At 41.5% G+C, this 12500-nt stretch overlaps 2 protein-coding genes across 2 annotated transcripts in view; both read right to left on the reverse strand.

Annotated features, from left to right (window-relative positions):
• Positions 1 to 294, reverse strand: part of hoxa9a (homeobox A9a) — a 1212-nt gene extending 918 nt beyond the window's left edge. The window contains exon 1 of the mRNA XM_062435664.1: positions 1 to 294. This exon is cut by the window's left edge and continues 274 nt beyond it. Within this exon, the coding sequence (XP_062291648.1) occupies positions 1 to 279 (279 nt within the window). The 5' untranslated portion in view covers positions 280 to 294.
• A 4354-nt stretch (positions 295 to 4648) lies between these two features.
• Positions 4649 to 10319, reverse strand: LOC133996195 (homeobox protein Hox-A10). Its single transcript, XM_062435771.1, has 3 exons — positions 10305 to 10319; positions 5892 to 6903; positions 4649 to 4961 (listed from the first exon to the last, which is right to left on the reverse strand). The coding sequence occupies exons 2-3, from the start codon at positions 6757 to 6759 to the stop codon at positions 4687 to 4689; spliced, it is 1143 nt and encodes a 380-aa protein (XP_062291755.1). The 5' UTR covers positions 6760 to 6903; positions 10305 to 10319; the 3' UTR covers positions 4649 to 4686.
• Positions 10320 to 12500: the final 2181 nt, after the last annotated feature.

Raw genomic sequence — 12500 nt, forward strand, 5'->3', positions numbered from 1 at the left:
TGCACCAACTGGGCCTTGGGGATGCCCATAGTGGTGATGGTACACAGACGAGACGGTGCCTGGGAATTGAGCCGGGACGTGGCTCCATGGCGGGCCGAATACCGTCGGTTTGGACGGGAAGGTACAAGTCCCAAGCTCGCTGTGGTCGCTGATGGAAGTGGTCTGCCTTGCGTGCTGGAGCCCGGCAGCGGAGGGGTATCTCGGCACAGAGAGCTCCTCGCTCTCGGGTAGAATGAGGGAATCGACGTAGTAACTAGTCAGGGTTCCGGATGTCGACATGGCAAAAAAAATGATACTTTCATATGTACGCAGTCATACAACAGATACATGCAAAAGTAAAAACGCGCACACACACCACACACACATATACACACGCAGTAAACCCAGCCTCACAAAATAACAATGTGGAGAAATCAAGTAGCAACTTGGCCCCTCAGAAAACTACAGTGGGCTAGTAATGGGGAGACAGGCTGCCATGCCATTGGATAGCAGACACACGTGATCATAAAGGCTGAACAATAAAGGATAAATCAATCCCTTTGGTCATTAAATACTCACCCGCTCTCCTATAACAACCTCTAGTTTTAAAGCTAAGAATTATAAAGATATAAGAAAGGTCTGCTATCTGTGAGATGGAAAACATGAACGAGCGAAGAAAAGAAAAAAAATTGTGCAGTATCATAGCCAGTTGCTGCTGTTAAAATCCCCTCTTTGTTATCCAGAACGATACAGTATGTTTTTGGAAACCTTATTTTACGAGGTACTTTATAGGACACGTAAGCACCCTACCATTGCTTTTCACCAAAACACATTGTAACCACCACCATATTAAAGAAACATAGCAGCTCAAAGCTCAAGCAGCGTTTGGATCTCATATTATGCCTATATAAAATACATTTTTATTTATTTTGTTATATTTCGGCTGTCACACTTTTTTCCAGTGGCCGTTAATTCCTCCTTTCCCAGTTTTACATTTTGAGGGACACATGTGACACATGCAGACATATACTGCCATGACTAATAGTAGTGTAAAATACTAATTTGCAGTTTAGTTACTTCACTTTTAATTAGGTTAATACCTCAGCTAGGGTTGCGTATCCTGATATAAAAAATGTAGCTTAATACTCACGAAATGGACATGTTTATTCCAGGCTATAATGACACAATGTGGTGATTTAGACAAAGATATTACACATCACGGCATATGCCGGGCCTACAGCACAAAGATCTAATAAAGCACACAGTATATTTATTTGTAATGTAAAAAAAAGAGCCAAATGTACTTTTATTTGACAAAAGAAATAAATGAACGTCACTTTTTTTCATTCAAATTAGAAAATATTTTATTCTGAATTATTCAGTCAGATCAACAAAAAGAACAATGAAGAATGGCTATTTCATTTCCAGGTTTGTCTTGTTAGGTTTAGCTATAGACTTTGATTTGTTGGGCTGTAATTACGATACAACACTACTGGTCTGCATAATAAATTAAACAAATCCCCTTTACTGGAATAAGATATAAAGTAACACGTGTTACAAAATGCCCATACAAGATTGAATATAGAGAATACGATAGAATAAAATAAATAGGGAAAAGGAAGTAGAATAAATATGTTCCAGGTTGATAAATGACTAACTGAATGTAACAACGATAGCCGAAAATGTATTAAATAATTTGCCAATAACGTGTTGCTGGTAAATCCCGGCTTCTCGCTTAAGCCGTTTATTATTTGCAGCGCCGTTATCACTTACAGGCCTATATGTTGGTATCATCACCGCCATTAACAAATAAACTTTAATGATTGTAGCAGCTTGTACTTCGGTGTAACGTTACACTTAAACAGAGCTAAAAATAATGCGTAATGTGGTGCTTGCGGTTTCCTCCTTTTAAAAGTAAATGGTGCGAGGACACCAGTGTGCATGAGCACGTTTGAAACCAATGTAGGGTACTTGACGGCTGAGATTAGAAAATGTAGCTAATGAATAAAATAAATAAAAGAAAAATAAACTGCCCGCCAGATTTGTATTAACATTTACAGACATTTGTAAACACATATATTATGTTAGCTTTGTTAATACAAACGGAAGCCAAATCCAGCCAGCCAAAAATATATTACAGTCTTTTCTGTCAACCAATGAAACCTAATAAGATATTTTAAGTTTAATGAGATTTAAAGTATTTACAGATATGCATCAATGTGGATTTTACTAAACGGGTTGGCTGTGTGCGTGTAAACATCCATGACATCCTAAACCTAAAACCATGGCAGATTTCACAGCAGCAACCTTGAGTTCTCACATATAACGCTGCGTGTTTTATTTATTACCAGCAAATAAACGGGGAGCTTGGCCAACACCCCGCATGGCCACATGCAATTCAACACGAAGCAGCTCTCCCCACTCTGTTGTTACTATTGCATTTAGGAGAGGAGCCCAGATAGAAGCACAAGGTGTCTTCAATGTGCAGGCTATCACCTCACTGGTACTTGCACACTATCTAGCCAACAGACTTCAAACAAGCCGAGGGGGGAAAAGAAGCGGCTGTGCGCCTATTTGTGCACTAAAAGTTAGAATAGACAAACACCTCCAGAGCAGGAAAGGAAGCCACCATGCCAATGGCTCTCAGGCTGTAAACCTAAATCATGGTGTTTTTTCACCCAGTTTACCGCAGGGGCTATTCACTTCTTTTGCCTCTGCAGATAACAGCCTGTCTGGCGGATCTAAATATCGCCATAAAGCCTTTCCCCTCCTTTTGTCTGAGCCACTATTGCGCAGCGGAAGCATCCGGTCTCATTGCCCACGGAGGTCGCTGTTGCCCCATTCACCTTCCCCTTCCCCTCCACTGCAGTGGTCGTAACCGAGGCCTTGTCTGGCGTGTCTGCGTCACTACTACTCACGGAAAACACTCACGGCTTTACCCTTAATCCCAAGTCCACGACGCATACTGCAGTTTCTCTTTGATCACGTTTAAATTCTGCACACATGCCAGCTGGGGCTTATTTTAACAAAAAACAAGTCGAGAAATCTAAAGAAAACATTACAGGGGGACAGGTTAGGGATATACACAACAGCCAGCCACCCCTCTCCGATTTATAAACCCAAGAGGTTTTAGGAACATGCTTCCAAAACATCTCTCCAAAGTTTTCAACAAATCCCATCAGCTTTATATCCCTGTTGTGCTTTCCTTTTGGTTTCGATGTATGTAACTGGGGCAATTAAGACAGTATCATGTTGCAGAGTTATAAATGGACCCCAACAACATGAAACTACCTAAACCACTCGACAGTCGATCCCGGGCCTCAAGTGTAACACAATCAGCCAATTCATAATGCACCGTGGTCGTGGGTCCCGTCATCAAGTGTCCCAAAAAACGGTCTGTATTGAGAAAGTACACTAGACTATAGTGAAACCGCTGCAACAAGGCGCAAACATGGACAAATTCACAAATGATGAATGGACTTACCCGATCCTCGAAATATTAATCCCAGTATTCCCAAACTAAAGCAGAAGGTTATGTTTTATCCACAGTACAACAGTACAGTTGAGATTTCTAGCTGTGAGCCGGGCCTCCTCTCCGTCTGAAAGGCTCTCACACGACTGAAGCAGCTCTTAGAGGAGAGGGAGAAACCCCATATACCAGGCAGTCATAAAACTCTACAATAGCCGGCTGAGCATGCAGCTAGACGGCTTATAGCATAATATCTTAATTATTTCCGATGGCCATTACATTAGCCTCTTGAAACATTTCTCAGCTGTTACACACAAAAAACCTGAGACTCTGTGTTGAAAGAGCCCATATTATATTGGGTTGTGAATTTCACACAAAGCTCCATTTCTCCTTCTCTATAACACACCACAACAGTACAAACCAACAGTAGAAAAATGCAAACAGCTTCTCCTTAATGCGAGCTGATAATTTATTAAGCATTACACAAAAAAAAGAACACTGTCATATTATATACACAGAAATATACAGTAAAAACATTCCTCTTTCACTTTGCACACGTTCCTCCGTTCTCGTGTAAACGTCCTCAACGTGAATAAAGGTTGTTGCTCAATGTATACATTTAGCTCATACATAGAATAGGTCTATATCATGGTAGACTACATCTAATGGTCATAGGTGAATTACTCTTCCCTTACGTGTTTGGTGATACATGGGCGTTATATTCCAAAAATGATTTTAAAAAGGCTAAAATGTAGGAAAATCGTCATGCAACTCCAATTAAAATATAATAAATTCATATTTGTTTGACTCAATTTTGAGAGAGATTGTTTTCCAGCGGAGGGGGGGAAATGTGGACAATTTAAACCACCTTCTAGGGCTCGACTTTTTTTTTAAAAATGGTGTTAATTTAACTCCACTCACGACATCTATCCAACCATACGACAGAGGGGACAGAAACGCGTCAACAATACAAAAACACAACATCAGAAAAACAAACAGAGAGAACCCATAACAGTCTAAATGTTTCCATTTATTTCTCAGTAGTTCACAGAGGACGACTTTAAGCGTGTCTGGTTGTATTCCACAGTGAAATGAGTCGTTATGTGGACAAAGTGGTGAGGGAAACTTGGGGGGGGGGGGGGGGGTCGTGGAGGGTGTGTGTGTGTGTGTGTGGGGGGGGGGGGGGGTGTCATTGATTTCTCTAATTTTCTTCTGTTTTAATGTGATCACCTCGTTCATCACGAAAATCCGTAGTTTGAGGTGAGCTCCCGGATCCTGTTTTCCCGCGTCATTTTCTTCAGTTTCATCCTGCGGTTCTGGAACCAGATCTTAACCTGTCTGTCCGTCAGGTGGACGCTTTTACTGATCTCTAGGCGGCGCTCTCGGGTCAGGTACATGTTGAAGAGGAACTCCTTCTCCAGCTCCAGTGTCTGGTGCTTGGTGTATGGACACCGTTTCTTCCGGCCGCTCTTTGCTGTCAGCCAGTTGGCCGTGTTTTCACTTTTTGTGTCACCTGAAGAAAATGGCAAAATGTTTTTAAGACCAGATGAGCTGCAACACGAAGAACCATGATGTGTGTGTGTGTGTGTGTGTGTGTGTGTGTGTGTGTGTGTGTGTGTGTGTGTGTGTGTGTGAGAGAGAGAGAGAGAGAGAGAGAGAGAGAGAGAGAGAGAGAGAGAGAGAGAGAGAGAGAGAGAGAGAGAGAGAGAATGTGAGAATGAGTGAAAGCATCAGGGATTGTGTTGTATTGTATTCATGGTGTGTGTGTGTGTGTGTGTGTGTGTGTGTGTGTGTGTGTGTGTGTGTGTGTGTGTGTGTGTGTGTGTGTGTGTGTGTGTGTGTGTGTGTGTTATGACTCACCAGACTTCAAGTATAAACCAATAATATGGCAAAATATTACGTTACATTTAATCTAACAATTTCAACCAGCAGTAAAATGTATCTCAGTATCAAAAGACTGAAACAACACAGATCAGACATTGAACAGAAAATGATAGAGCCGCACTAATACGTGTTGGCCCTTATAGTACTATATTTTACGCAGCGGTCAACAAAAACTGGCTAAGGCTATATGTGATTTATAATGTATTACATATATGTATTTGAATTTTTTTAAAAATAATTTTCCACTGTATAATTTGATGATTAATATGTAGCTTTGTCATGTTACTCCTGGCACATTTTGCTGTTTTACGCATAATCTTTTCGCCCATAGTCACACATGTATACACTACTATAATGCATTTAAACCTATATGAACTTGTATTATTACAGTCAGAAGAGAAAATAGTATGTAAATCTAAAGTTTCCTGTTACTTCTCACTGCATCCTAGCCTGTAAAATAAAACTTGACAGGTGCCATTAAAAAAAGCCTCACTCTACCTGAGCTGCATGCAAACAAAAACAACAGTGCAGGACCACACCTATAATGAACTGTAATTACCTTTAGTGGTCTTTGCTGGTCTGTCTTTTTCATGTTCTTCTGTCTCGTCTGCTGAGGACACTTCTGCATCCGAGGACTCGCGTGCCTCCTCGTTCCCCGGTGTAGCGTGAGGCTGCAGGTCTGCGTTTCTCGAGGACACGGGCTCCTCGATGTTCCTCCTTTCCTGCGCCGTGGCTGGAGCAGAAGTCGAGGTTGGTGGCGTGTGAAAGCGGACTGGAGCAGTGGGGTGTAGGCCAAAATGAGAATGGGAAGGGTTCGGCTGGGGGCCGTTGGTGTTGTAAAGTTTATGAGAATGTGCGTGCGTCTGAGACAAGCGGAAGTAGCCCGGCACAGGCACTGAGCCCCCGCCGCCACCACTGCCATCGGTAACTGTACAAGCACTCGACCCGAGGCCAGCTGTGGTTAACCTCGAATAAGTGAGATCTTCGGCGGTTGAGGCTTTAGGGCACTTCGGCTGCTCATATAGGCAGTAAGTGCTCTCTTCTTTAATGTTCTGCGGGAACGAGCAGGGCGCGACCTGGGGACCTACCGGGTGCTCTTGGTCCATTCGACATGACCTCTGCGCGTCCATCCACATCTCCATACTGGACATGTACGCGCCTGAAGCTGTAACCATGTTTTGGGGACCCACCTCGCTCCGTTTACCCATACTTGGGAAGTATCCATAGTTGTGTAGTCCGTAAGGCACTTCTGTAGCGGTGCTGTGAGGCACACACACCGCGCTCCCAGTGTAGTGACCTCCGCTGCTCTCGGTGCGGCCACTGATCAGAGAGTCCACTAAAAACGCATTTCCTGACGGGCTGTCCGAACATGACATTATTGTGGTGTATTTTGGCGAAGGGAGAAGATAGCCCTTTCTGGCTGACATTTCTTGTACAAAACATGCTGGATATGATTAGAGGCACCCCCCTCTCCGCCGTGCTGACTGCAAAACCAATGGAAATGCTGGAATGCTGGGCAGTCCCTCCCACACCGAAGCTACGTAGCAGCCACAGCGATATTCATCATGGAGCTGAGGCAGAGAAAGGAGACAGCACAGCAATCAGTGTGTTCCTTCACCTCGCCTTAATGCACCACCATTACACCGTAGAAGGGGCGAGGTCCAACACGATACAAAGTTTAAAAACACAATGAAAACAAGGATTCATTCATACATTTTCTAAACGAGCTCCCGAAACATTTGCACAAACCACCACATGTTGTCTGACGCACTGATTGTCTTTATACATGTACATCAAATGATACACAAAGCTCTACAATAGGTGCAACACTGTTAGCAGCATCAGATTTGTAAAACCTCAAACCTATGAGTTTGTGTATAAGTACTGAAGGTGCAACTATGAAACTAGGAGGGGAAATCCAACTTCTTTTCGTTACAAACAGGCTAAAATACTGTTTTACATTAACAAAATATGGCCTCAAGGTGGCAAATCAAGTATAAAAGTATAGGGCTGCTGAAACCCACCAACAAAGACATAAAATAACAAAGCCATGGGACTTAGTGGTAATAAAGTGTTTTTAAGTGTAGGGAGAATTCGCCTTTGGCAAATGACTTGGCAAAAAGCCGTTTTATATGGTGTATCCTCCAGCCTCAAGACAGAGAGAGCTCTTCCGCACTAAAAGCAAAAGTCTTTAGTCTAATGTTGCCCGGAGAAGAAAAAAATATCAAACATAATACTCTCTTTGTTGTTTTTCTTCATATATTCAAATATTTCGTTTATTTATTTTTTTCTTCAGGAACCGTCTCTGAAACAGTTCATATCTAGTTCACATTGTTAACTTTTCTATTCGTGCTCCTTAAATGACAATCTTAAATCAAACTCTAGCTTTTTAACCGCATAGTTTGGATTTATATTGAATTATGTAAAATGTATGTATATTGACAAAGCCATGGCCGTGCGTAAACACCGGCAAACCCATTTTCACTGTCACCAGAAGAAAAAAACAATAAAATAGTAACGAAAAAAACATTATACAAAAAAAATTCATATCATAGTTGACTTGTTATTGCACATTTTAAACGTTAAATTCCGGGAATACCCGACGCAATAGGACATATAGTAACCTCCAGATGTGATTAGTGAATTAAAAAGCTTTATCGTGCGCACGTTTTGTCTTCATGATACACAGAAGCTGTGAGCATATGCATTTACCTTTCTCACTAAAACATGAATATTATTTTCACAGTTCTAGTTTAAATGTGAATTGGTATTGATATCAGTTCTATTCTATATATGTATTTCTTCACTCCTTTAGTATAAGGACATTTTCTGTACACGACTCATTACGCACAAACATGAAAAGGTCAAACCTATATGTACTGTTGTTTAAAGGCTACTAGAATCAAAATAGAGTTTTATTTGACCGCAGCATTTATCTTTTTTTCTTACAAACATCAAATAATACAAACTGTACCAAGTAAAGAAAAAGACTATTAGATTAAATTAGTTTGACGGCCACAATATTGATTACGGAGTAGTGAGGGGAACAGACTCAACGTGCCACAGCAAAGCAGACATAAAGCTCGCACATACAAGCCATCCTGTCCGTCCAATTTGGGGCAATAAGGGCCACAATAAAACTCTCCTTCCATCTCATAGTGTCCTTGGCCATGTGCACTCTATTGCTCTCTCCAGGTTGAAGTTAATCTTGCCCAGCTTTGCCATTACCAAACCCAGGTGGCCGCTAGCCCCCCGGTGTTTTGTTTTTTTAATTTTTTTTTGCAGCCTGTTGAAGTGAAATGGGGAAAAAATTTGGGAGAAATTCATCAATTGAGTCTATTTAAGGTTTTCAAACGCTCTTTAATTGACAGCTCATTTATGCACACTGGCTAAGAGTTTAGCGCGTCGGCGGTGGACATTTGTCAATCGTTCCTGCTCAAAACGCACATATCTCAAATCCCTTAAATGACTAGAACTTGGTTGTGGGTTATTTATGTGTACATGAATATAAAACAATGGGGTGTTTTAAAAGTAAAATGATATATGTGTAATATTTCTGAAATAAGGAGCATATTCTGCAGTGCGGGAGTGTTAAATGGCAAAGGCCGCGCGTTGAGCATTTTTACATACGCCTCTTTAGTAAATTCCCCAAAAACCATAGAATATTTCCACTACATGGCTGGACTAGTAAATACAGACGAACTAACAGCAATATGTCCACATCCCGTCTACTCTTCTCCTCAGTGGCCTGTTCCTTATAGGACACATGAGCCAATAAGGAAATTAAATACATCAATTAATTATGTGCGCCCAGTCTTATATTGTTTTTGGCTTGCACACTTCACGGTGTTGTACTGGCTTAGGTTGCTATCGATATCTCTCTGTTACAGTTATTAATTGTAGCTATTAAATCTTCATTTTCACAGCTGCCCGGCTAATACATCCTCAAAACAGTTTACTCTGACCACTGGCTTTGATCAGGCCCATATAATCGTGGCCGAAGAGGCCGTTTGAGTCGTATCATGTTCGTCCGGAGTGCAGTTATGAACAATAATGCGGCGTTTTATTACATCCAGCGGAAGCATTTATTTTTCACGAGAGACAAAGGAGAAAGAGAGCCGGTCCACACGCGTTAAGGTCCAGAATAGCCACTCGCCACTTGGACTGACACCGAATAGCCTATTCGACTATGACAGGAAGGAAAGGGGAGACGCGATTGCTGCTCTATCACAATCAAATCGACTTTTCTTAATAACAGATTTCATATACTTGGCACGCACGTGGAGTAATGTGTTTTGGAAGGATGTCAAATGTTGTTAGCGGATTCTTTGAAGAAGCAGAAAAAGGAAGAAGACGAAGATGAATGAGCGTACAAGCCAGCTGCTGTGATTTAAGATGAGTGCATATCTGGCGATTGGGTTGTAGCATGAGAACCATCTGAAAAATGAAATCACTTGTTTTGTACCCAGCGCCCACTGCTTACTGTTGTATCGTTAAGAAACTAACTGTAACCATTTTTTATATATAATTAAGGCAGTTTTCCCCAAATCCAAAACATTTGTGGCTAGACTGGACGGGGGTTGCAGATCTCTCCAGGTACAAGCCGGCCATGCTTTACTTCAACCATTAAAAAGCTCAAGCTCAGCAAAATGAATAGCACATGCAGCACGGAGGCTTGGCACAGATGTGTTGCCTTATTAGGGCCCCCAGGAAGACTTTCTCTACCGCACGGCCCAGTGAACACCAGAAAGAAATGTGGAAACTAAACACAAAACTGCTCCTATCTCAAACTAGCCTCGCATGCAAGAGATGACTCTGAGTGCTCAACATACAAGACGTTGTTGTTCTCTCTCTCTCTCTCTCTCTCTCTCTCTCTCTCTCTCTCTCTCTCTCTCTCTCTCTCTCTCTCTCTCTTTCTCTCCCAGTAGATCAAACTATTCAAGCTCCAGCCTGTGTTGACAACTACTTTTACCTGCGTGCATTCGAGGTGAGCCTGACACGAAAAGATCCACGGCCATGACATTGGTCCCAATAGCGCCGCCCGGTGGTAGAGGAAGGGCTAATCCTGAGTGCAGCCGTTGCCACTAAACTGATTCGAGGTGGATAAACCAAACGAGGGGGAAAGCCTCTCAAATGAAGTCGATGCAGCCAACAAGCAGAGGCTTTTCCTACCCGTACTCTCACTGTCGTTGCTCTCGCCTCCTTGGTAACACAGTTAATAACCTTGGGTCTCAGACGGTTTATTGCACTGCACTCCAATTGTACAAATGCTCCAGACTCTCAGACAGCTTTTATGGCGGCGTTGCTGCGGCAACGGGGAGGATGTCCAGTAATTAGGGACGGAATTCCAGCGCGCAGTAAAGGATGCGCAAGGCAAGGCCGGACTATGGCAGAGAGAGACAACCATAAACTTCAGCCTCTCTCCCCGTGTTTATGGCCCTTTTGACTGTCATATATGAACGCCAATGCGCTGCGGCTAGCTCCCATAAACACAGTGATAACAACAGCAAATATGGCGACCCTCGCCAAAGGAGAATGCTGGAACATTGTTTCCAAAACCCAATCAGTGAAATTACAGCTTGCACACACGAACACAGACACAGAGGCTACACACAGAAAGTTAGAGATAGAAAAACGAAAAGGAGAAAAAAAAACTTAAAATGAAGAGAAAAAACTGTACATGGTGAAATGCTTAAAGTTTGGCAAAAATAAATGTTTTGGAGATAAAGATAAACTCATGAGATCTCCATTCCACATAAATAGTTTCTGTAAATGGCACGCAGGAGTAAAAATGTTTAAATGGCTCAAAATACTGAACAAGATACAGCACAACACAGCACAAGTTAAAAACATAAGAATGACAACATTTCTTTCTCTTTATATCCATCTACAGTATATTATATGTATCTAAGTCAATAATTAAACCTTTGAGATTATTTTACATTGTTAAAGCTGATTGGACAGCTGTATTTAAAATGGTACTTTATTTAACAAATCCAAATAAAAGATAGTGAGTGCGCACCTCTGTTAGTTTAGACGGTTCATAATTTCCATCTCTTCCAGATCTGCTGCTTTGGTTGTTTGTGTTTTTGAATGATCTGCTATATACACAAAGACACCTAACTGTGACAATTCAGCTGTAAGCGGGAGTTAAATGTGTTGATCTAACGTGCGTAAAATGTTTGACTTGTGCGCATTTTTATTCACCAATTGTCTCCCAAACCTACATTTTTTAAACCGTGTGGGGGAAAAACAACCACGAACAAATAGTTTTTTTTCATTTATCTTTTTCATTTGTTTTTATTTGGAAATATAGTATAATACACAATAGTTTGGGCATACCAAGCAGTTGATTCAATGCGATGACCCTGACCAGCCTTCCCCTGACAGCACACTTGAAAATGTAGCTGTCTTCTATAGACTGCAAGTACCAAAGGATCACGAGTCATGAAAAAAAATATTCTGTTATGCATATCAATATCAGACCCGAAGAGGCCCGCTGCATATATATATATATATATATATATATATATATACCTGTGTGAATATGTTGGGCGTGTACCTCAGTGCAACTCCACACGGATCCATTGGACAAGCTTATCTCTCTGGTTTGGCCTGCATTATCAATACTCGATCGATAGTCTTCAAAAATCAAAATGACCACGTGGATTTTGCGGTATTGAAAGATACGCAAAATATAAATAGTCAGCCCTCATATTCTGTGGGTTACAGGAAAGACAACAAAAGCTCGTTTTGAGGTCAGCCCAGACTGAACACGGAATCCCAACAGCCTGCCTGTAATAATGGACTTTGACTTGGTTAGCCGTGACATTAAAAGGAGATAGTAAACGAGTGGCTACAAAATAAATAAGCACACACAACAGAAACACATTACATTCTCATCCGTTCGGACTCATTATTTGGTCACACCAATGTTTGTATAGATTCAGTTATTAAAGTCACATATTTGCCGAAATCCACATTTTTTCTGATTTGAAAAACAGAAAAAAAGTCAAATAAAGCTTTTGATTACAAAATACACTGGGTCAGTCAATTAGTGACTGCTACTTTTGCCCGTGTGAGAAGAAAATAATCAAGGCGTCTGTGAATCACAATAATATTAACATGGGCCTTCCGCGAGCATTCAGTCTTGACGAGGACAAAAATC

The sequence above is a fragment of the Scomber scombrus genome, chromosome 16 (assembly GCF_963691925.1).
Source record: "Scomber scombrus chromosome 16, fScoSco1.1, whole genome shotgun sequence".
NCBI classification, from domain to species: Eukaryota; Metazoa; Chordata; class Actinopteri; order Scombriformes; family Scombridae; genus Scomber; species Scomber scombrus.